Genomic DNA, 26649 nt, shown 5'->3' with positions numbered 1-26649 from the left:
TGAGCGATTTTACATTGAAGTTTGTTGAAAAATGTATATTTTAAGATTAGCCAGCATTAAACCGTACGGATCTGTGTTTCAATGGTAGACTGTGTTTTGATGGAGTATGAAAATACTGACATCATCAAGCAAGTTAAATAGTTAAAAAAAGCTGGTACTTACCACCCACCAGTAGTAGACATCAGAGGGCAGCTGGACGTTGTCTCTGGTCCAGACGGGCGAGATGTCCGGGTCGTAGTTCTCGTCGAACCAGTCGGAGACGCCGGGGTCTCCGACACACCGAGGGCAGGCGCAGGTCTTCTGCTGGGGGGCATCTGGAGGCGACAGCCGGTGAGCGCCCACATAGCTCGGCACCAGCTTCACCCGCCTCGACTCCTCCCACCCGGGTGGCTCCAGGTAGTTGAACCCGACGCCCCCTCGTAGCGACACCGACAGGAAGAGCGAGGTGAGGAAGACGAGGACCAGGGAGCCGAGAAGAACCCAGATCCTACGGGAGCATCTCACCCTGCCTCCCTTCTCCGTCCCTGAACCTCCACCGCCATTTCCCACCCCCGTGCTACCTCCTCCACCCACCACCACCCCTCCGCTCATCCAGGGCCTGAGCTCGGAGAGTCTGGGCGCTCCCCTGGATGGACCCCCGCTCCAGGACCCCCAGCCCCAGCGCCTGTCCCGGTGCAGGGTGGAGGACGGGATGCGGCCCCCCCACGGCCATGCTCCCACCCCTGGGCCTGCCACTGTCCCCAGCCCACCACCACCTTCTCCTCCTCCGCTGCCTCCACGCAACCACCACCACCGAGGCCTGGTCAGCGTGACTGGGACGACCCCACACGACACACGATCTAAATCAAACTCGCACTGATGCTCGACAGCGTTTCAGAGTCAATTTGTCTCTCAGTCGAGCTCAGCGACGCTCTGACTCACTCAGGAATTGCAGCTGAATCACTCACAGCTGTAGCTTCCGAACTCCTTTCAGTGTGAGCTGATCTCTCCTCCCCTTCTCTTTTTTGTTATTTTGCTCTAACTTTACAACTTTCCCTCTCTCACTCTTTCCCTCCCTGCTTTCGTCTGATTAACTGCATCCTCGGTGAAATCCGGCGGCTGGATGCAGCAGGTCTTTTCTTGTTTTCTGAGTCATCTGGCGTTCAGCTCCGACGCTCGCCTTCCTTTCTCTCTTTGCACTGAAGCGACGTAGCCAAAAAATTTAAAAAAACAAAAAATCTGGCAGACTAGTGGAGAGGGAGGGAAGAAGGGAGGAGGAGGAGGAGGAGTAGGAGAGGAAGGGAGGAGGTCTGGCCTGAAGGGTGTTCCATCACCGCTCTAGCCATCCTTAACAAAAAAAAACTCCTCTTCCTTTTCTTTCCTCCTTCTCTGCACGGCTCCTCCGTCCTCTGTGCTTTCTCTTTATTTTTTCTCCTCGTCTTTATGTCGTGCTGTTGAGGTTCACCTCACCCAGATTCAAGGTCTTTCCTTTTTCTGTCTCGCTCCTTTCAGTAGATTGTCTGGCTACTGCACCGAGGCACTGCTTTCTCTTCTCAAAGTTCTCAAACTTCAGGAGAGAAAGTTTCAATTCTTTTCAGTGAATGATGAAATATTAAAGGAAAAAAGCGACAAAGATAGAAGGTTTCATGACTGTGTAAATATCGGTGCTGCAGCCGACTTGTCCATCCCTGTTCCAACAGAGAGTAAAAAGATAAAACAGCACGTGGGAGGAGGAGGAGGAGTTTAAAGCATCAGATTGCTTGACATCCGTCCAAAAGATGAAAGATTTTTAAGATTTATCCGGCTGCACCGAGGAAGAAGGCCGAGAGTGGCAGATGAAGCGAAAGGCTCACAGGGCGAAAAAAAAAAAGACAAAACCAATCAGCCCCAAATCTCATCTTCTCTCCAGCTGGCTTTGAGAGGACGTCGGGAGGAAGGGTGGGGGAAGCATCTGTCCTGCAGCCCACAGCATGAGTGTGTGTGTGCATGTGATTGAATGTGTGTTAAGCTCGGTTCACACACCGTCTGCCAGATGCACTAATTTAATTGTGTGGCTGCAGCTGTGTCAGCCTGTGAGTGGATGTGTTTGGGCACGCCCTATTGGCCGCCGGCACCGGTTTCATGAGGCTGCCGAGCTTAAGGTGACTGCTGCTTAGCTCTAATCTGCTAAACTGTAATCCAAGGGTAGGACCCCTGCAGTGCCCACTTTCTGCCAACTCTCTGCCCCGCCCATGTTCATCCGACGCCCTGCAGACGTCCACTTAGCTCACCTGTATGCACACACACCGTTAAACCTCAGGGGTTTCACCGTTACTAGCTGCTACTTTAGATATGCAAGCGTCCGAAAAGGAAAAGCATCACCTCCAATTAGGAATTATTTCAGCTGTCCGTCCATGTGTTTGTGCTTCAATCCAGGATTTCCGGCTGTTTATTCAGTGCAAAACCTGCAGAGACACAGAGCAAGAGATAAAAGACAAAATGTAATTTAGTACCATTAGCTTCGTTGAGCACATTGACATCTTTAATCTTCCTCTTTGACCCTCTTCGATTTCATTCCCTCTCAGTCTAAAGCAGCTCTCCTCCAGCCAGTCAGGAAAAAGACATACACTTTCACATTGCTGTTTCTTTGTCTTGTGTATTTTCATTGTTGATTAATCTGTTGATAAATTTTCTCCCTTTCTGACTAGTTCTGGGTCCATAAAATGTCAGAAAATGGTGAAAATAGTCCATTAGTGCTTCCAAATGGTCAAAACAACATTCTCAAATGTTCAGAATGTTCAGTTCACTGTCATAAACGAGTAAAGAAAATAGAACATATTCAAACCTAAGGTGCTTTAAAAAACCACTCAGATTAATTATCAAAGTAGTTGGCCTTTTCTGTGAAAAAACAGTGGAAACAAGAGAACGAGATAGAAGACAAAATGCCATTTAGTACCATTAGCTTCACTGAGCACATTGACATCTTAATCTTCCTCTTTGACCCTCTTAGTTTTCATTTCCTCTCAGCCTAAAGTAGCTCTCCCCAAGCCAACATCGGGTAAAGAATACACCACCCATTGCTACTGATTTTCTCGATTCCTGACTAGTTTTTTGGTCTCTAAAATTCCACAAAAATGTTGATTTGTGTTTCCCAACAGCTAAGAAGACTCCTTGTTTTGTCCACAACCTGAAAACGTTCAGTTCAATGTCATAAATGAGAAACCAGTAAATATTCAAAGATATTCAGATTAAATCCTCTGAAACCACAGAATTAAGACATTTTTCTTTAAACAAATTACTCAGACTGACTAATTATCAAAACAATAGGTCTGATTTGTAGAAAACCTACAGAAACGCAGAGAAAGAGATGAGACAAAATGCCACTTAGTACCATTAACTTGAATGACCACACTGACATCTTTAATCTTCCTCTTAGTTCCTCTTAGTTTTTATTTCCTCTCAGTCTAAAGTACCTCTCCTTAAGCCATCAGGTAAAGAACACACTGTCTGAGGCTGACTTTCTCAATTCCTGACTAATTTTTTGGTCTTTAAAATGTCAGAAAAAGGTTGATTTGTGTTTCTCAACACCTAAGAGAGAAAGAACTTGCAACATTAGATGAAGAAAAAATCTAATTTAGAACTGCAATGTTGATTTATCCTTAGAATGAGGAGGCTGTGTGAGGAAATATGACTTAAACTCCCTTATGTCATCAGCTCAACAAAAAAGATTAGTGACTGTATAATCACTGTAGGGGATTTTGGCGACAATCTACCTTGATTAGTCTACAAATCAAAAACGTTGAGTTCAATGTAAGAAATGAGTGAAGAAATCAGAAAATATTCAAATTTAAGAGGCTGAAACCAAAGAAGACTTTTTTTTCTTTAAACGAGTCACTCAGTCTGACTAATTATCAAAATAGTTGGTCTGATTTGTAGAAAACCTTAAAAAACAGAGAGAACGAGATAAAAGACAAAATGCCATTTAGTACCATTAGCTTCACTGAGCACACTGACATCTTTAGTCTTCCTCTTTTAGTTCACTTCCTTTCGGTTTAAACCAGCCAACATCAGGTTAAGAAAACGTCTGTTGCTGTTGAGCTTCTTGATTCCTGTCTATTTTTTTGGTCTCTAAAATGTCAGAAAATGATCGATTAGTGTTTCCCAACTGGTAAGAAGACACCTTGTTTTGTCCTCAACCCAAAAATGTTCAGTTAACTGTCATAAACAAACGAAGAAACTAAAAAATATTCAAATTTAAGAAGCTGAAACCAGAGAAAAAAAACTTTTTCTTTTACTTAAACTGATTAATTATCAAAATACTTGGTCCCAGCAGCCAAAAAGATGTCTTGTTTTGTCCACAACCCAAAAACTTTCAGCTTACCATCATAAATAAGCAAACCCAGTAAAGTTCAGTTCACTGCCATTAAAAAAAGTAAAAAAAACAGATAATATTCAAATTTAAGACTCCGAAATCAGAAATTTAAGACTTTTTCTCGATTGCTGACGAGTTTGTTCGACCATAAAATGTCAGAAAATGATGCAAAATGTTAATTAGTTTGCAAAGATGACGATCTCAAATTCAAAACGTTCAATTCACTGTCATAAACGAGTAAAGGAATTAGAATATTTTCATATTTAAGACTCTGAAACCAAAGAAGACTTTTCCTTTCTTTAAAAAAAAAAAAAAAAAAACCACTCAAACTGAACAATTCTTACAATTATTGCTAGTCTGATTTGTAGAAAACCTTCAGAAATAGAGAGAAAGAGATAAAAGACTAAATGCCATTTAGTCCTGTTAACTTCATTAACATCTTAAGTCTTCTTTGTTTTCATTTCCTCACAGTCTAAACCCGCTTCTCTCCACTTTTTGTTTGTATTTGCAGGTTTTCTCAGTTTCTACTCTTCCACTTTCACCTGTTACTTCCTTTTTTTAATAACTATTTTACACGTTTCTCTTTCCTCTTTTCATCCGTCTTGCTCAGTTTGTCTTTCAGACCGTCCATCATGAGAGATTAAGGGGAAAACATGGGTGTAAAAAAGAAAAAAAAAAAAAAAAAAAGAAACTCGTGGTCTCTCCTGTTTGTGTGTGTGCTGATTGGTGCTGAATAAATTTCAACATGTCACTCGTCTGAATTGGAAATGCTGAAGCAGACTGACAGCATACAGACTGGAGGAGCTGAGGCAGAATACGAAGCAGAGAAACAGACTCTCCATACAAACTGCTGTCATATCTGCTGTCTGCTGTGTTTATTGCTGCTGCACCGGACCATCATGCATCCTGTCAGGTTGCAGAATTTTGCGCCGATTTTTTTTTTTTTTTTCATTTTAGACAAGCGAGAGACTAATTGAGATTTAATGTCAGGTTGTTTTGACACATTGCACTCATGTCTGTGAGAAAAAAAGCACAATAGAGTGTTTTTTTGCTGCTGAACTTGGAACATTAGTTAAGAGAAAAAACATCTAACTTAGAACTGCAATGTTGATTTAGCCTTAGAAGAAGGAGGCTGTATGAGGAAATATGGCTTAAACTCCCTTATGTCATCAGCTCAACAAAAAGATTAGTGACTGAATAATCACTGTAGGGGATTTTGGTGAAGCTTTTAGACTCTTGAGTAGATCCGTGCTGTAAACAGATAAAAATTATAATAAACACACAGGACTGGTGCCTCAAATGAGCTATTTAAATTCAGGAACAACGCAAATCGGATGAGGAAATCATCAGGGAAAAGAGAAAGGTAGCAAACGCCATGTCAAAAAATACACCATCTGTTGCGTTTGTCGTCGATGAATGTTGATGAGTTTCTCCATGAACTGTTGTTTTTTTTTTTTTTTATAAAATGGCAGAAAATGGTGAAATTTATGTTTCCCAAATTCCAAGATGACGTCCTGATATCTCAAAGATTTACACTTTACAGCCAAAAAAGAAACATATTCACATTTAAGAAGCTGAAATCAAATAATTGTGATTTTTTTATTTCTTTAAAAAGTATCAAACCAATTAACTGACTATCCCAGTAGTTGGTAATACTTTAATAGCTGACAACTGATCGATGAAGTCTGCTATTAAATAATTCACACATCCACATTCTGTACTGTACTTTGTCTTATTCAACAGTCGGCCTGTCACTATAACTATTTTTGTTGAATGATATATTATCCCAGAAATGATTTTTGGTCATTGACACTTTAAGACTATTTAATGTATTGATAACATAGTTGTATAATAATGTGAGTGACCGTTTCAAAGAACAATGGATGAATATTTAATTATTAAGAATATTCAGACGCTAGAGTAGGAATGTGAAGAAGCATTAAAATATCGTAAATAAATAAAACTACATGATTAAAACTAGACTGATATGGTGTTTTTATCAATACCAATTATTACTAATCAATGTAATTGACAATCGATATTTAGCAGTAAAAATGAAAATCTTGGTGCTAAAACTTTAACAAACACAAACTTCAACATTAAACTTTGTTGAAATGGTTTTCAATATTTATGATTTACATTCACTTTGTTGGAAGATAACATTTCAGCTTTTATCCTTCAGCTGACTGTCTTTTCCATGACGTAACCAATCAGATAGAGGGGTGGGCGGGACTTCAGTGACCACAGATAGTGAGGGGCCTCAGGATCAGAGCCAAATTATCTGTGGGCAAATAGGCTTTTAAACTCACTGGAGTAGCCCCCACAGACACTTCAGGACAATTTTTCTTTTGGTCAGACATGGGACAGTGCAACATGAGTGTGTGCACATGCAGACTTTTATTGTTCTTTCTGTTTACTACTTTTATTACGTCATGCATATTGAATATTTGTATTTTTTTAAGTGCGCTATGGGGAGATGCTGCCACCAGCTTTGTTGTACAATTTTTGTGTGCAATGACAATAAAGGCTATTCTGTTCTATTCAATTCTAATTTTAAATTAATGTATTTGATCAGAAATCAGTTTAAAAATGAGATAACAGTACCGATAATTGCAAAAATGCTGAATATTGAATGTGGTAATTGGCCAAAATCAGTCAACTGCTAATTTTAAACAGTAAAAATAACATGGACTCTTGGGTTTTGCTTACAAAATTTGTACCTAAACAAATGTTACATATTCAGGACAGGGGTATAGAAAGTCATTCATCCCGTCCTGTCCTGTGGTTGAGCAGCACTGAGCTCACGAGGGGGAAAAAAACGCTCTAACTTGTTTGTATTTCTTTAAACCAATCTCAGTTGTCATGGGCGGAGCTAAACGAAGCAAAATAGTGATGAGTGGAATAGTTTTGTTAGAACATTTGCATGCAGGATTATGAAAAATGAGACTTAAATTAATAATCCACCAAATAAAACTAGCACGGTTGCATCACTGCACGATCAAATTCTCTGCAAAATTTTACATTTTCAGTGTAGTAGGTTGTTGTTGTTGATTTTCGTAGTGAAGAAAACTGAAACACTCAAAGCTGCTTTTAAATGAACATTGGCTTCTACCTGCATGCTTCATCCAGTGATTCAGACAACACATTATTTACAGACTCAGAAGTGTTCATGAACTCTGGATTTTGTTTTTCACACGCAGAACAAACAGCTGTTGGTTGACTCACTTTGAATATAAACTGTATCAGAATCACTACCTTCACTTTTAACAGGCGATATAGTGCAAATCCAGTTACTCAGTGGTGAGAACTTGTGTTGACAAAAAGCGTAAAACTTTACTTCACCTTGTTTACTGTTGGCAGGTGTGTGTGTGTGTGTGTGTGTGTGTGTGTGTGTGTGAGGACAGTAACAGCCTGAGGCGTCTTAAAGCTAGTGGTGAAAATCCTGCAGTTTATTCTGGCACCATGTCGGCTAAACTGTTGGTGACAGTCTCGTGTAAACAAATGCACAGGTTAAAACAACAGGGAAACACGGAGGGCAGCAAAAAGCAAGTAAAACTAATATTTTCTTAGTTTTTTCAAGATCAGTCAGACAAAACATTTGCATACCCTCAGTCTTTTGTGGATTAAAAGCAAGAGTTAGATGCAGCTCTATAATTAAAACCTCACTGTGGTCTTTTCGTAAGTAAGAATAAACATAATTCTGCCATAAATTCTTCATAAATATCTCAGTATTTAGTCATATCCTGCTATATTCACAAAGATGTGCTACCTAATTATGCCGTGAAGACATTCTGCCTCTCTTTCATGCTCCCAACCTACCAACACACCCACCCAGCAACAAACTATTATTTCTATTTTTGATGCATCGCCATGGCAGCCAGCAAGTGATGCAGGGTTTTTACAGCAACACGGACCGCCGAGTCCCCAACCTTGACCTGTCTAATCAATGCTGGTGAACTGGGACAGACTTTGCCTGGCTGCAGCTGATACATTTATTTCTTCTTTTTGTTTAAATTCTGCTTTTACTGTATAAGCCAGACAGGTCTGCAATGACAGAACATTGTGGTGCTTTGTAGGTTGATGAATGTTACTGCAGGTCCCCTTGATACGAAAGTACACTGATCTTCTGAGGCAGTTTTATGGGTGTTTTTTGACCTTTTTTACTCACTCTAGACTCATTTTTCACTGACATTTAGTCAGTCCTGCACCAATATGGAAACATTAGAACCATGGTTAGAAGTAGAGGGAACTCAGAAATGCATTTTGTGCAGTATGACACAATTGTAATGCCATAAATCATATAAAACTGAAAAAAATAAGTAGGATTTCTTATTTACTTTGCAAAAAATGAAAAAATTACCAAAGAATCAACTTGTACAACATTTCTTCAAGTGCCTACAGGCGTTACCAATACTACTATTACATTTTCAATTTCTTTCTATACTCGTCTCCCCTCCGTTCAGTGAATACACAGCCTGCAGTTCAGTCAAAGAGTCACAAAATTTTTGAATTGACATGGACAACACTTTTCCTAAGTGCCTACAGGTGTTAGCAATACTGAAAAAAAATGGCGTCTCTACATCTGTAGAAAAATGAAATTTTACGACTTTCATTTTTCATTTGTTTCCGTACACTGCCTGCAGTTCAGCTGAAAAGTCTTAAGATTTTTTGTCATGTGACTGTTGGTCGCATCTGAACTACTAACGGCTTCAAAAATGGGCCAAAGAGTGAAGAATTTTTAGCTTTTTACAGAATCTAGCTAGAGCAAACTGGATATTCTTAGTAAATTTATCAATGATATATGCAAATTAAAGTCATTTTGATGAAAAATCATGATTTTATGCTTAGATGTAGTTTGAAATCAACTGTCCCAGTTTATGGTCAAAAATTAGTAAACAAACCAGAAAATATTTACATTTAAGAAGTTGAAACCAGAGAATTTAGATTTCAAACCAATTGATTATCAAAATAGTTTCTAACTGGTGTAATGATCGGTTACAGTTGTGCGCTACTATGAAGTAATTCATGCTTCTAAATTCTCCCAATGAAATCAATTGTCATAAGGTAAGGTTGGAAATCCTACATATTTTTCAGTTTTTGTTGTGTCTGGTTGTGATAAATGGCATAATTTTTGGTGATTTTTCAAAAAAATTGTTTGACTTTCGAACCTACTGCTGGGGTTTGGAGTGCAGAGAGCCAACAAAGAACACACAGATTCACACAATCTGAGTTTTAACAAGTGGTAGATTGACAGTACAAACTTTCCCAGCTGGTTTTTCCACGTGTTTCAATCCATTTTTTATTCATTTTCCAAATTCTGTGTGACGGCTCGTTAGCATTCCTCCCGTTTACTGCTGAGGCCAGGGGATACAATTAAGTTGAGCATGAAGTTCGTCTCCGCTCCTTTGGTTTTAATAAAAAATGCTCCCAATGCTACTGAGAGCATTATTTATTGTATTCATTACCCGTATTTGAGAAACGAGAAGACAAACGAGGATAACTGTTGACTGTGGCAGCTGTTGGGGAAACAGCTGTCAGTATTTGTATTTTTATCCATAACCTCCTTCACAGTCCACACAGCTGTCGGTGAAATTGTCTGTTAAATGATTCATTGCGTCAAGTTTTCGCTGCATAAATGCACATTTCTGCTGCATGCGGCTCGCTGCTATGCAGGTCAACAGGGCGGATCTATAATGCACGCGCTGCAGCTCAGATCTAACATGTTCCTCTATCAGGCACATCACCTGCCTACGTGTTCATGCATTTGCACATCTCTGGGAGCAGCTCTCAGAATCTGAACTGAGGTTTATATTCTGTCTTTGCCGCTCTTCCTCCTGAATTCAACACTTCTGCTGCATTGATTTTTGTCCAACTTTTAACAAGAGCCCACCGCTTTAAACTGCCAATCAGCTCCCCCACGTCCCCGAGGTTCGCTCTCTCTCCGTTTTCTGCTTTAGGCGTACCTATTGTCCTGTCAAATCCCTACAAGTTTGATGCCATCACATTTTTACAGCTAGCAATTATCACCCGACGCCTCCTGCCAGCCCGCTTTCTGTAACAATGACTGTGAACAAGCGGTGGAAATGTTCAATCTTTTCTCTCGCTGCTGAGTGAACTCAGTCTAGTCGGTCTCACCTCGGTCGTCCTCGAGGTGAAGACGACTAATGACTGAGCAACACTCAGGTACAAATTTATCCCCATGCAGACGGATTTCATGCAAAGCCTCGGCCAGATGCAGCAGCTTCACTCCACATTTCAGTGCAGAAGAACCCTAAATATGGACTTTATCATCACTGACAGTTCTGCATTCCATGAAAACACAACAAACACGTGTACGTAAATCAAGTTCTGCCATCCTAATTGCTCACATACTCATTGCTGACAAAAAATCCTTTCAGAGAAGCATCCAGGAATGGCAGATTACACCACTTAAAGGATAAAAAAAGTCTATATTTTTTCTCAAGCAAGTCAACAAATCCAATGAAAAGCTCAAATCCAACACGAACCGATTACACTAAAATGCATCGCCTGTGTTGAAACTCACTATAGATTATTTCTGTGCCATCCTTTGTCATCCACAAAGACAAAGGCTACATTCACATCAACTTAAGCCCTGTGTGAAAAAATGCAGCCGCTCTCATTCATTTGAATGAGGCCAGTCTAGCAGTGCAGCGGAAGTGCCAACACCAGCAAAAGCAGGCCGAGCTTTTGTTGCTAGCGTTTGGTAATTAGCATTAAAAAGTGTATGTATCTGTGCTGGAATGTTGTTTATTTTGCGGGTATTTGTTCAGTAGAAATTTCAATTGACAAATTAGAAAATTGCTGCACGAGACGAAAAGTTGACAATCATGAGAGCTGGCCCGAGAAAACTCACTGGTGCATGAAATCTACATTAATCTGCTGCAGAAAATAGTCTCATTATTTCCTCCCATTTAACCCTCTACATCTAAAACCTGCTGTTGAGTCTGAAATGCATTCCACCTTTTTAAAAAATTGCAAAAATTACACCATTTATCTGAGACAAAATCTGCAAAAACAGAAAGAATTGTAAGATTTTCAGCTTTCTGACAGTCCTTGAACGAATCATGTGAAACGTAGAGCTCCAATGGGGAAATTAACCAAATCAAAGCTTAAAGTTGTGATATTTGCTTGAATGTTTTATTTAAAAATTCTCTAAAAAACAATCAGTTTGTGTTAAATACATTCTGTAAAAAACTAATAATTCTCTGCTCCATGACACAACAAAGAAGCCATTAATGATGCAGCTATGACCAACACTCATGTGACAAAAATTCAAATATTTCATTGAATTCACTTTATTCTACGTGTCCCATTTACAAATTTGCCAAAAATATACAATTTTCTCTTAAAAGATTCTATAGAAAGCAAAAAAATCTGCCCTCCTCAGCACAACCATGAAGCACATGGTGACTCAATTGCAACTAACCGTGATGTAGCTAAAATTTTTGGACTTTTCAGTTGAACTGCAGACAGTGTAATGATACTGATTAAAAATCTAAGCAGTAAAAAAATCTCTAGTATGTAGAGCCACCATTTTTTCCCAGTACTGATAACACCTGTAGGCATTAGGAAACATATTTATATTAAAATAACTGTGCCATACTGCATAAAAGCTATTCTTGAGTTCTCTCCACTTCTAGTCATGGCTGTTCTGTTTCTATTAGAGGTGCAGGACTTCATATTGCAGTGAAAATGAGCCTACAGTGAGTAAAAATGGAACCAATGCAACAACAAAAAGCCTAGTAACTGCTTGGAGTTCAGATTTTTGAGAAACTCTTGCTAAACACTACACTGTAATGATGTAAGAAGTTCTAAAGCCATTATAAAACTTTTTTTTTTTTTGAGAAAGTATTGGTTTTAAGTTTTGTTTTTTTCATGGTAAAATACAGAATATCAGCAGCCTTATTCTTTAAATTTGATTTCTTGGACACTCCGAACCCTCGGAGATGAACTACGTGAGGATGTACAACAACAAATATCTGAAAAAAGCCTGATAAAACAGCAGCAACCTGAAGCTTTAGGCAGGAAGATGTGAACTGTTGACTCTGGAGGAGAGAAACTGTGTGTTTATCTGCAGTACTGGAAGGTGTAATTCAGGCGAAACTGCAGTGAAGTGTTGTTTTTGCTGTGACAAACAGAAGTTTCAATGCTTAGGCTTCCCTTTTTTTATGAGTATAGTGTAGTTTTATTTGAAGAAACTAATGAAATCCCCAAAATCTCAAGAGAAATGACCAGTCTGCACCAGCATCGCCTTTACGATCTAGTTTCTCATCTGTAGTTTTGCATCTGTGTGACTCCTCTTCCAGGTTTAACCACCATCTTTAATTACTGGCCTTAACTGTTGCTGTCGCGGCCATTAATCTACGTGGAAATCTCGTCCTACCTCCGTGTTTTTTCCTCTTTCACCGTCTCTATTTTTTTCCTCCCCTCTCATCAATCCAATTTAAAATCAGGCGTCAGCAAAATCCCGCAGCAGAAACATCTGTTATTAGCAGCTGTTATCACGCCGCCGACTATTTTCAATTACTTTTCCCAATCAGTGTCTCATAATCTGCACATTTCTTCCCTCCGTCTTCATTTGTTTCTTGTTTCCTCCCCGGTCCTCCTCGTTCATCCCTGTCTTTTTTTAGGCTATAACTGTTTATGACGGAGACAGACTGCTGTCATCCTCTCACCTCCACACATCCTACCTTCATCTGGTTTCTGTCATAGCAGTTGATCTTATTGAGGTTCAAACAGCTTCTAATCATTTCCTGTCATTATTTCCCACCTCAGCCTCACTCAAGGTGTCATTTGTCATTGTTTTCCCATCATTCCACTCCGTCGCTTTGTTTCAAATGGCATGAAGCAATAAAAAGTGGCCATTTTGGCTCTAACAGGTGCCGAATGTACCTCCTCTTGCTTCTCCTCCTGCTTTTTTCTTTCTCCAAAGCATCACTGCAGTTTCAGACCATCAACATAGCATCGTGTGGTCATTTATTTGTGCAATAAAATCCACTTTTCTTCACGTATTCATACACTTGTGGAAAAGTTTGTAACAAAATTCTCCCCTTTGTTTTGCACAATTTCTCATTTTGGTCCGTTTTACCTTTCACCTGCTGCTAATTAGAATCAGCAGCTGTGTTCGACTGATAACTGCACAGAGCTTTATCAGTCACTGTCTGTTCGCAGACCTGTTATTCACTCACTATTATACATTATGTTCATGCAGGTTTTTTAAAACATGCATTGACTCCTTTAGACTAAACTGAATAAACTTCATCATTTGCAGCATTTACTTACTTTCACTGTAAATACCAACAATTTCTGCACATTTTCTGTAAATACCAGCATTTTTGGAGCCTTATTTCTGTTTCCTAAATGCACATTCTTTTGTACATTGTTTCCTTTTCTTTCTTGAATGTAACATGTGTGAGCTGCTGGATAATTAGAATTTCCCCCAAGGGGATGAAAAAAGTATCTCAAATATGTGCTATATTTCATATTTTAATTTCTTGGGTAATAGTTGAGTTTTGTGTGAAATATTTTTGTTTTCACTTGCAAAATTTTAATTAAATGTGCAACATTTCACTTTCATGTGCAACATTGTCAAAGTAATGGCCAATTCTCAGGTGCAATATCTCAAATTCATGTGTAACATTTGTTTTTCATTTTCAACATCTTGATCACATGTGCATATATTTTACTTTCATGTACAATATCATCAAGATAATGTGCAATATTTCATTTTCATCTCATTTCTCAGGTGTAATATTTCATTATTATGTGTGACATTAATTATAATATCAGTATAATTACCAGCATCACATTTTACTGTTCCATTCTAGCCTTATTTTAGTTTATTTATTGTATTTCAGTCTTGTATTCTACTTCTATCTTTTAGCTTTTCTAATTTTCAGACGCTGCATTTCGTTTATGTCATTTTGTTTTTTCTCTGCGCAATATCTGGCACAAGAATTTCCTTCAGGATTACTGAAGTTTTATCTCAAATTTTGTCTTTTTGGATTCGTCTTAAACAAATGTCTTCAGCAACAACATGCTGAATCTTTTGTCTCCGTCGCAGAGTTTCTGACACCTGACTTTAAAGAGAGTCTCCATGTGGAAACATCATGTCTGACTGTGAGCAACAACCAGACAGAAACTTGAAAACATGGAAGAACTGAAATGTAGCAGGATGAGAAAAAGAGTCCCAGGTGGAGTCAAAGAGCAGCAAGTGTGAAACCAGAGATAATGTGTTATTTATCACAGGATTCAAGAGGCTCAGATTTTATGAACTGCAGAGCAGAAAGCCTTTCTCCACTGTCGCCATGGAAACCCACTATCTATGTCCTTTGGAGAGAGATTATTCTTTCACTGCCGCCTTCATTTAATTGTATCACGCCGCCCCTCTGATTGCACTAAATTGCTGCAAAAATCTACTCCTTTAAATTTAATTGACACATTGTGCAATTTCACGATCCTTCATCCGACTCGATAAGTTCGTCCAAACGTCCCGATCCGGCAGATGCGACGTTTGCATTTCAGATTTATTCGGACTTTGTCAAACTGTGGGTTCATTCTTCAGCGCTCAGACTGATGTGACGCGTCTGAAATCCATCCTGGGACAGATTACACCTGCAGCCTCATCACCATCCCACAAATTCATCCTGAAAAAGCAATCGAGACCTCCAAGTGTTCACTTTTTAACCCGACACCTTCGATGCAATTTGTGATGTTTGAGAAGAAGAGAAAAGTTTACTGATGGTTAGAAACAACAGATAGAACATTTATAAAGCACTTTATACCTACGAATAAGAAAAAGAAAACACCAAAGCCTGCTTTGAGCTCCATGTCAGGTTAGGTTTAGTCTTCCATTAAGAGAAAATAATCTAAATTCAACTTGAAAAATTAATCGAAAGCTTAAGGTGTTCATTATTTAGTTCACAATTTGTGCTGTTAGAAAATAAAAGGAACATTTACAAGCTGTTTTTGGCCATAATTTGAAAAGTGTTAACCACATCCAACTAGAAAAAACATGTAATTTCCATTTACACATTCATTTGTCACATTTTATGGTCAGAAACAAACGATACAACATTTATAAAGCACCCTTTGAAGCAGATTTTATTTATTATTACACCTAATAATATGAGTAAGAAAATTAAGATTAAGAAAACAGATGAAATATGGTTGTTTATGGTCGAGGGTTAGATTTGTTCTTCTTGAATTGTTCTTCTTATTTTTCAGTGAATGACAACAAAAAAGTTTATCATTATTTCCTGGTATATGAATAAAGTTGAGTACTACACCACTGCTAGAGCTGCAAAGACTAATCAAGTGGCTTTTTTTGTTTTTCTTCAGAGGAAAAAGCCTCAATTCTTTGATTCCAGTTGCTTACATGTGTTTTTTTTTCTGATTGCTGTCCTTCTCTATGACAGTAAATTGAATATGTTTTATCACTTCTCATTATCTTGTGCTTCTGGAAACACTGATTGACAACATTTTGCCATTTTCTGCCTTTTTTTAGAACAAGAAACTAATCAGTTAATCAAGAAAATGGAAGTAATAGCTAACTGCAACCCCAGCTACCACACTTTGATGGCGATGCCAGGAACAGCATGCCGATATCTTTATTAAAGTGAATTAGTGATGAGTTGACTTCGTGCATGAATCTAAGCTTAGGGCCTCCCAAAACTTTGCAAATCATGTTTTTCAGGAAGGTTCATGACTTATTAAGGGCAGTCGAGTTCCTTCTGGCTCCCCTGTAGTTCAAACCCTGGTTGGGGGCATCATTTTGAAGAGGAACTATGAATTTAATTAGGATAGAAAATGTAGTTTTGTAGCCTGGTACTTATAACTAACTTGCTCCAGAAAATAAACCCAAAAAGACGGGTGATACTTGAGAGAAGACGTGAAGAAGAAGTGTTTCTACCTGAGCTTAAAAGCTGCACAGGGAAGGGAGACAGATAATCAGTTAAAAATGGGATAACTGTGCAGGCTGTGTATCATAATAAATTAAAAATATAGGTTGTAAAATATCTACAGATTTAGAGTTAGCGTTTTTTCAAACACTGCTAGCACCTACAGGCTCTTGGAAAAGGCTCTTGTTGTATATGTCTAATCCAGTGTTTTTGCTTTTTTTTTATGATTTATGGCACTATAACTGTGTCATACCGTATAAAAGACATTCTTGAATCTTCTCTACTTGTAGCCATGCTTGTGCTGTTTCCATAGAGATGCAGGATTTTAAATTGTCTGAACATCTTTTAGGAATCAAAAGTGTTGTTCAATTGATTTTATAAGCTGCAAGTCACACAGAGAAGGGAGACAAATTATGTGTTAAAAACTGGGATAATTGTGCACCCTTTCAGACAGTTTCTATAAGACATTTAAAGTGTTTTACTTCTTTGTTCGTGTAAAAAGTGCAGAGAACTTTAGTGGAACATATGCAAAAAGAGAAATTCTGCAATTGTTGGTTTCCAAAACAGAAACATTTTGCTGCAGAACCACTAAATCTGACGCCAGAAAGGCAGCAGACGTTAATATTTTACACTTTCCTGCCACCTTTCATAACAGAATTTCTCAAATCTAAAAATAAACAACACGATCCTTTGGTAGCATCTTCCTCAGTCTCTTCCCTCTGAGCTTTAATACCCTAAAGAGAGACGGCTGCAAGTTTTGCATTCAGCCGCTGGTAAAATCAGAGGCAGAGCTGAGGTGTACAGTAAAATCACAAGCAGTCAGGAGCCTTTTAAGGGAAATAATCCTTTCAAATCTCTACAGATAATTCAAAGAGCTTTCAAGTCATTTCTAGCTGACACCAAGCAGGACGTGTGGTAACTCTCAGTTTTTTTGTCTTTGCCGAGACCATCGCGGCAGCAGCGTTCTGAATAATTCGAAGGTCTGGAATTGCTGAGTGCAATTTCCTACTTTAGTAATGTCAGCATGACTATAATTAGATGAGCTCGGCTCCAGTGGCAAAAGGATCATTTCAGAATAAAGTCTCCTGACCTAAAAAAAAGAAGCTCTGCAAGACTGGACTCAACACTTCTGAGACAATAATGACGATTTTCTGCACGTTTTGTTTCCATTTTGTGAGATACACCTGCAGAATCCAATGAAATCCAGTAACATCTCTATGATTACTGTGATTTGTGTTGATTAAATTGTGTTTTTTGTGTGTATGTGTTGCAATGGAGAATAGAAACACCTCTCAATTTATAGCAGTCACGCACAAAAACACCTTCAACTAAATACAACCTCAACATGAATCTGAATGTATTTATTTTATACATTTCCAAAAAAAAAAAAACATTATCTACCTATATAGGCTCTAATTTCCATTAGTTTCCAGCACAGAAATCTTAATTTCAACTAAAACCTGCTTCAAAATTCTTGTTTTGTGATATTTATTCTACACATTTCCAGCAATATAAGCAAAAACAGAACCATATGGCTTTTTTAAGAATAAATCTATGTAGCTACGTAGCTTTTTAACTTTAAGCAGAGGCACTGCAGGTAAATAAGGAAAACCCACATTAAGACAGTTACATTGTACATTAAATATGCAAATGAGGTATTATCCACCTAAATATGCTCTAATGGTTTAATTTTCCAGCACAGAAATCTGAATATTGACTAAAAACTGCTTCAAAATTCTTGTTTCGTGGTATTTATTCTGCACATTTCCAGCAATGTAAGCACAAACCAGAACTTTGTGGCTCTTTTAAGAATAAATATATGGACAGTTACGTATCTTTTTAACATTAAGCAGAGATACTGCGGGTAAAGAAGGAAAATATTTTTTAGGACAGTAACTTTTTGCATTACATGTATGTGGTATTTATTGAATACATTTCCAGCAATGTAATCAAAAACAGAACTTTATGGCTTTTTTAAAGAATAAATATATGTGAAGCTACGTATCTTTTTAACTTTAAGCAGAGACACTGCAGGTAAAGAAGGAAAACCCATATTAATACAGTTGCATTTTGCATTGCAAGTTTTCTGAAATGTTCTGTTTAAATATGCAAATTCAGTATTATCTACCTACATATGCTCTCATTTGCATTAATTTCCAGCACAGAAATCTGAACATCGACTAAAACTAGCTTTAAAATTCTTTTTTCGTTTCATCGACGCATTAGAAGTCAAAGTTTTTGCAGAGGGCATTCCAGACATCTCATTTATTACTCTATAAATCTGAAAATACTGTCAACAGCCAGGGGGGAAAAATATCAATTTTCACCATGTTTTTAGGAATAAAATGTTTCTAAATGAGGCCATGAATGAAATATGAGCAAAAAGTCTTCAGGATAAACCTTCAGAATGTACATAAGAAAACGGACAAAGTTTAGCGATGGAACTGCTGTTCGAAACTAACATTTATGGGTAAATATATTAGAACTAACAGATATCACCCTAAAACCTCTACTGCTGATTATTTTTTGCTTAACAAGTTTCTCAAAATGCTATGTTTCAATAAGCAATTGAGGCTTTATCTATGTAAAAATCTGTCAGTTTTGCATAAATATCAAAAATAAACATAGTAAAATAAGCCCTGCAGCAGTGATTAGTAAATTAATTGATATTTTTAATAATTAATCTATTTAAGCAGTTTTTTAAAGAAACAAAGTCAATATCTCCTGAATCCAGCTTCCGAAATGTGAAGTTTTTCACTTTTTTTCCTCCTCTATGACAGTAAACTGAATATCTTTGGGTTAATCACAAAATATGTGTCATCTTGGGTCGTTTTTCACCATTTTCCAAGCTTTTATAGACCAAACAACCAATTGATAAATTAAGAAAATTAGCTGCAACTCTATTTCAACATAAAAATGTGTATTTTAGATGATTTCTTTTCATTCGTCTGAGAGAAGATTATAGAAGCAAAATCTCCAAACTGATTGATGCTTGAAAAAAAAACAAAACAATGTTCTCGCCTGCAGCGTCTCGCATTAGATGCTAATTTGTCCTAAAACCTCTTGAACTCTGCTCCTTAAGTGCCCACGTTGCATGATAATTTCACATATTTTCATGTGCACTGCGTCTAATTCTTGTATCATTGAAACATTAGATGCTTTTAGTTGAGCTACACTAAATTTAACAGTTCAGATTTATGCACTTTTCTGGAAGTGATACTTTATAATTACAATTTATAATTAAGTCGAGCAACACAATACACATCTGCAGTTATGGACACTCGGTTTTCTCTTCTTTTTTTTTTTTTGCACTGGGAGAAGTTTTACCAAAGGGTCTCAGAAACTGTCAAAGAGTCGCCAAGGTAATCACACCAGATGGGAATTTGCATCTTGAGGAGCAACGAAAAAAAGTTCACAGATGCAGCGAGTTAAAAAAAAAAAAAACATCGAGGACAAACAGAAACGACTTTCTCAATGACATTTTAGAAGAAGGGTTTAAAGAACAATCACCGGCTGAAACTTTGTTCTTGAGATTAGCGTCAGCAGCTGAAACAGTGCTGCCCACTGAACTGTTGACATTAATTAATTACTGCTATTACCGGGCTGATAATAATAATAATAATTGGAAGAAAATAACACCTAAGATTTATGGAAATATCCTCGGCATCGTGTCACCTTCACAGGCAGGGAAGTGGTTGGCTTTATGTACAGAAAAAAAGCAATTAACCCTCTTAAATAGTCTCAAGAACGTCTGTGACCTTTATTAAAAGACGCATCTGCTTATATAATGAAGAAACGCATAATAAGACAAATTATATTTATATCACCAAACGGGAAAAAAAGCAGCCTAATCGGTTTGTATCGAGGATGGATTTCTAGTACAGACCACAGGTGGGGAATAATTTTGCTGATAAAATATTCCAGTAGTTTTTGTTTTTATCGTGTCTTTTGTAATGACTTTAAATTTTTATATTTTTCTATTCTATTCAAATAACACAAGTGACATATTGTTATGAGGTGCCAACCTATTCCTACATTAAATTATTAATAAATTAGGTATTATCTCTGTAAATATCTGTTAATTTGCATAAATGTCCAACAGATTAAATCTGGTAAAATATGCACTGCTGCCACAATCAATCGATTTATCATCAACTGTTAAATTAATCGTCAACTATTTTCATACTCAATTTCAATAATTAAAAAAAAAGTTAATGTCCCCTGATTTTAGCTTTAAAGGACTAATTTTTGCAGACAAAATATCCCACTAGTTCTGATAACAACACAAGTGATGTGTTTTAATGTGAGGTGCCAACTTATTCTTAAATTAATGATTAAAAATTGGGTATTGACTATGTAAACCCCTTGTAATTTGCAGAAACGTCCAATAAACAAGTGTAAGAATGTAGTAAAATATACACTCAACGTACAGCATAAAGCAAATTAAACGTTAATTGTTAAATTAATAGTCAACTATTTTATTATCAGTTTGAATAACTTAAGAAAAAAGTTAATATCCTCTGATTTTTGCTTTAAAGGACTGTAGCTGAAACTACAAAAAATATAATTTTGTAGATTAAATATTCCAGTAGTTCCAATAATAGCACAAGTGACAAGTTATTATTTGAGACATCGACTTATTCTCAAATTAAATCATTCATAAATCATATATTTTCCATGTAAATATCTGTTATTTTTTCTAAATGTCCAACAGACTAAGTGTAGTGAAATATGCAGTAGAGTACCTACTATTAAATTAATTGTCAACTATATTGATAATACATTTATTTCATTAATTTAAGAAAAAAAATCAATATCCCTTTAATCCAGCTTTAAAAAACTGCAGCTGAAACTACAAAAAAATTAAACAAAAAATAACATGTAATGTTTAATGTGAGGTGCCAACTTATTCTTAAATTAAATATTCATAATTAAGTATCAATTATGTGAATATCTGTTCATTTGCATAAATGTCCAATAAACAAATGTAAATGTGTAGTAAAATATGCACTCAAAGTACAAGATTAAGTGGATTAATCGTCCACTGTTAAATTAATTGCACGCTATTTTAATAATCAATTGATTGATTTGAATAATTTAAGCTATCAAGTCATGATCCCCTGAATTCAGCATCTTAAATGTGAATATTTTCTGGTTCCTTTCCTCCTCAGTGAAAGTAGTCTGAATATCTTTGGGTGGTTGGCTTCTGGAAACACTGATCTGAATTTTCACCATTTTCTGACCTTTTATAGACCAAACAACTGACTGATAAACTGAGAAAATAGGCTGACTCCAGCATCTGAAATGTGAATATTATCTGGTGCAGCTGCGAGTACAAAAAATAATTTTGCAGATAAAATACTCCACTAGTTCCAGAAATAACACAAGTGACATGTTTTATTGCGAGACGTCAACTTATGCTCTATCAAACTATTGAAACTCTGGCTCTACGTGACAATGTTGTGACTGCCGAGCCCGAATTAATCTTTGTTTTGAGCCAGTTGGAGCTTTAATCAACAGTCGGGCTGCAGGAAAAAAGGGGGGAAGCTGAAGGAATGTGTGAGGATCTGAAAGAAAGAATATGAAACAAAGATAGAGGCAGAAATAAAAAAAAGGGAGGATAAGAAGAAAGAAAAGCTCCCCAGTGGCCAATTAAAGACATCAAACATCTTCCTGCAGGAGGAATTCAAACGAGTCATGTGTGACTGTTTATGTGCATGAATCTCTTATGTTGTGTGATTGTGTTTGTGTGAGGAAAAGCAGAGCGAGGGGGAATAAATGTGTGATCTCACTATTGAAGAAACTGAACAAACGCTAAATCTGCCTACTGAGCAGCTAGGGGGAGCCAGAGAGGTCGCCGGTTTGACGTTTTAGAATTCCTGAGCCAAAATCATGAGCTGTTCAGAGCGTCGTCACTGTGAAAAGTTTCCCCATCAGCTCAAAAAGGGTCCTAATTACCTTATTAGACAAAAGAATCTGTAATTAAAAAGTGTTCCTCTAAATACAAGGGGATTTGAATTACAGCTTGATGGCGCAAAAATAATGAAATAAACCATTAACAAGCTGCGTAAGTGTAAAGTGACTGCAAAAGGTGGTGCTGAGCAATGCACTAATAGGTGGATTTTTGTCGAGCTGCACGAAAACTAGTAAATCAACTCACCGGGGCCCTGAACTCAGCAGTCTGCATGTTAGAGACACTGTAGAACAAAACCAACTTCTAACTTGGAAAGTGCAGACGGTATCAATCTAAATGTCACTCTATCTGTATCCTTAAACTAGTGATAGGGGCTATTGTGTAACTCATGTTGAGGGACAGGTTTAGGATTTCTACATATTAAAGAGCCCATGTTGTGCTCATTTAAAGGTTTCTAATTACATTTTTAGGGTCTACTAGAATATGTTTACATGTTTTAATGTTCAAAAAAGGGATTATCTTTCATTTTTGCAGCACTTCTTCTCAGCTTTCATCTGAAGCGTTTTAGCTCCTGACTCTTTAAGAAAAGCCCCATCTGCTCTAATTGGTCAGCTGGCCCAACAAAGCGATGTAATGCTGGTTGATTGTCATAACCTAAGATATCTTACTACGGAGATGTAGCAAAGAAATATTGCCGAACTAGGGAAGCAATCATTCTTTCTTTATGGCGTTATGCAAATGTGTTACTTTATGATGTCATTAAGTAACAGAAGAAAAGCCCAGACTTCAGACGAGGTGCTTCAGGCAGGTATGCAGCACTGATTTTCATTTGGTGTTGATTTTGAAACTTTTAAAGCCTTTTACACGCACAAAAATGCTACAACACAAAATGGAAAAACAGCATAACATGGGCTCTTTAATGTGTAGCATAAACCAAATGAAAATGCATTTTGAAAGATATTTAAACATCTACAACCCAGGGCTCCACATTAATTACAGCTTACTTTAAAGCTGCACTAATCAACATGTTTATATAACAGTCCAAATGATTTGCATATGGAAAAGGGGTCATTCAGTGGCGAACCTGCAGAGAATTAATATCAGACACTGCAGTCCTCCTGAGTGTTTTAGCATCTTTAACCTCATTGTTTTGGATTTACAGCCTGAAACCTTCATGTTTAGTTTCACCACTCTCACTGAACTTGTTTGCTGCAACAGCAGGTGGTTGTTTTCAGTAAATAAAGAAAAACCTCCACAGTCCGTAAACTGGAGCCCTGCAGTCCAGACTACTAACTGCACGTGATTTAACACTTTTCAGTCCTTCACAGACATAACTTTCTTTCAACTAATGGCAAATATCTGTAAATTAATGACATTTTTGCTGCTTTGATGGCAGTGAAAATTTGTGTTATTTCACAGTCAACCACTGTAAAAGAATAAATGACTATTTGTAAAAAAAATAAAAGTTTTTTGTGGACATTATTTACAGTTTTGACCAGTATTTTCTACAAATTAATATTCATATGCTGTAATTTAACAAAACAAGGGAAATCTGTTAGAAAAAAAAGAAAGAAATTACATTAAATTGCTAAAAAAAAGTTTAAAAAACATTTTAAAATATAAATTTTCTACACTGTTGCCACTTTTATCATGTAATGATATGTAAATATTTATCACAGAGCCTTTCTACTGCCCCCAGGCGACCATAATATAGGACATACTCTGCGTTAAGGCTTTTTCTCATCAATTAAATGAATAAACAAACTCATTGTTTTGGATTTACATCCTGAAACCTTCATGTTTAGTGTCACCACACTCGCTGAACTTGTTTGCAGCCTCAGCAGGTAGTTGTTTTTAGTAAATATAGAAAAGCCTTGACAGTCCATAAACAGGAGCCCTGCTGTCCAGACTACTAACTTTTTAAAATGGTTCAACATTTTTTTGTCCAGGGCACCTGTATAGCTCAACAGGTTAAGTGGGCGACCCATGTACAAGGGCTGGTCCCCGACGCAGCGGCCCGGGTTCAATTCCTGCTCGTGGCCCTTTGCTGCATGTCTTTCCCTGACTCTTCTCCCCATTTCCTGTTTGTTTCTCACTACACCTGTCAAATAAAGCCAACAAAAGACCATAAAAATAACTTAAAAAAAAAAAAAACATTTTTCAGTCCTTCACAGACATAATTTTCTTTCAACTAACAGCAAATATCTGTAAAATGACATTTTTGATGATCTAATTGCAGTGAAAAAAAAAAATATATATATAGATAGATAGATAGATAGATAGATAGATAGATAGATAGATAGATAGATAGATAGATAGATAGATAGATAGATAGATAGATAGATAGATATAGATACATAGATATATAGCGATCTACCATTGTAAAAGAACAAATAACCATTTGTAAAAATACAGTAGCTTTCTGTGGACTTTATTTACAGCTTTCGCCTGTTTTATTAGGGTTAAGATGTATAGGTACACTTTTTCTGTGATTTTATTAGTTGTTATGTGTAATTTACAGAAATAGGGAAAATCTGTAAAATTAAATTCTCTTTTTTTAAAAAGTGTGTTTAAAAATGTATAAAAGCATACACTTTTTACAGTGTTGCCAATTTTATCATGTCCTGTAGCATAGATAGAGCCTACTTTGCTTTAAGGTTTTTTCTCATCGATTGCATAAATAAAGTAATGCACAGAAATATAGATTATATAGATTAACTAGTGGCTGTTTGCCTAAAACCATTTAATAAACATGCATAATCGTATTTCCATCTCAAACTTAAACCGGGACTTCAACATGAATCTTAATAATCTATGTTTTGGGGATTTGCTAGAAAAAGGGATTTTAGGTGTTTGGATTTTCATTTGCATTTTGAAGTTTTACATTAGAAAAAGTGAACGGAAATGGCAAAAGTTGATAAAAACTTTAACAAAAAAGTGTTTATGCTCACTTGAGTTGGTTTGGACCTGCACATTATGGGTGATGAAAACCCATATTTTTATATCTAGACAGTATAAAACATGGCCAACACCAGCTGGCATTAAAGAACAAATAAAACTTGTCTGATTGAAAACAATTCTTGAAGAATTCTGTCCATTTCCCTGTCCATCTTCTGACAAACCTACGCAGCCGACTTTATTGGCTCCAGAGCAGTTAATGGGAACAAACCTAATTCATTTTTAATGTATTTTTTTGTGGCATTTGAAAAAGTTCACTTCAAATCCTCTTGACAATTATATGGAAACACAGCTAATGGGAGTGTGTAAAGAGATTTATGTCCCCACAACATGAGCAACACACACACACACACACACACACACACACACACACACACACACACACAAAAGCTCAAAAACACTGAAAAACCGGAACCATTAACTCACTAAGCTTTAATTTAGGTCACAATCATGCCTGATGCAGACGAGCAGATAATTCATGGGAGGCCGTGTCCCATTTACCCAACACACAAATTACACCTTGAGGTCATGACAGTGGTCGCACTGTAAAAAGCAGTTATCATCGTGGGGTCATCGCTTCGTTTGCACGTACAGATGTTTGTTTTTGAAGTACAAATGTGAAGCTTCAGGCCTTTTTTTCTTTTTAGCTCACATGGCCAAAATTGCTGCAAAACCTGGAGTTTCTCTGGCTGAAGCTCCCACACCACAGCTGGGATCAGACGCTGCCAAACCCACATTCTTTCTGCCGAACCTCATCTTCTGCAACATGACTGACTAAACCAGCAATAGGGTTTTTTTGTGTGTGTGTGTGTGTGTGTCCTGTAAAACTCCTCTAATATTATTAAGTGTAAGTAATTAAAGGAGCCTTTCTTTGCAACTGCACCAACATGCATTAATTAGCTGAGACGCTAATTAGAGTAAGCAATATAATAAAGTATTTATGGTTTACAAAGTGAAGCAATAATCTGAAATGATTTGTTATTGGAGAGTTATGAATGAAGGCATCATTTGCTTTGCCTCATCGGAGGCAACAACAGACTAACTTAATAAGAACCAAACTAATGATGGTCTCCGTCCTTGTTCTGCAGCTCATCGGTTTCTATTATATGCATCCAGCTGAGCTACACGTCTTAATAAAATAATGAGTGAGGAGCAAAAAAAACAAAAAAATCAACAGAGCTAATAGAGCATTTCTAAATAGGATTGAAAACACTGACACACTTTGCTTGCATCAGTTCTCTTATATAAGTGTATTACCAACTCTATTTGTTATTTATATTAATAGCCTATGCGGCATGTTGTATGCTAATAGCTAATGAAAATTCAAATATAACAATGAATTTTGAAGCTGGGTTGAGGCTGCAGTGAATGAAAGCTTTGCAAGTTGAATTAAACTTCATTTAAAGTGCTGACAACAGGTAGTGATGGCTAACTTTATATTTGTGTGTTTGGTATCTGTGCATTTATTAATCGATTAATTAAGCCCCAAAACTGGGAGCCGCATAATTACAGAAACACAACAAAAT

General features: G+C 37.1%; 1 protein-coding gene across 1 annotated transcript in view; it reads right to left on the bottom strand.

Annotated features, from left to right (window-relative positions):
- The window catches only part of st3gal2 (ST3 beta-galactoside alpha-2,3-sialyltransferase 2), a 94121-nt gene that overhangs the window by 32404 nt on the left and 35068 nt on the right, over nt 1–26649 (bottom strand). Inside the window, exon 3 of the mRNA XM_023282333.3 lies at nt 163–2423. Within this exon, the coding sequence (XP_023138101.2) occupies nt 163–591 (429 nt within the window). The 5' untranslated portion in view covers nt 592–2423. The remainder of the gene's footprint in view (nt 1–162; nt 2424–26649) is intronic.

The sequence above is a fragment of the Amphiprion ocellaris genome, chromosome 3 (assembly GCF_022539595.1).
Source record: "Amphiprion ocellaris isolate individual 3 ecotype Okinawa chromosome 3, ASM2253959v1, whole genome shotgun sequence".
Classification (NCBI taxonomy): domain Eukaryota; kingdom Metazoa; phylum Chordata; class Actinopteri; family Pomacentridae; genus Amphiprion; species Amphiprion ocellaris.
Note: the sequence above shows the minus strand (reverse complement) of the source record. Positions and strands in the feature narration are given on the sequence as shown.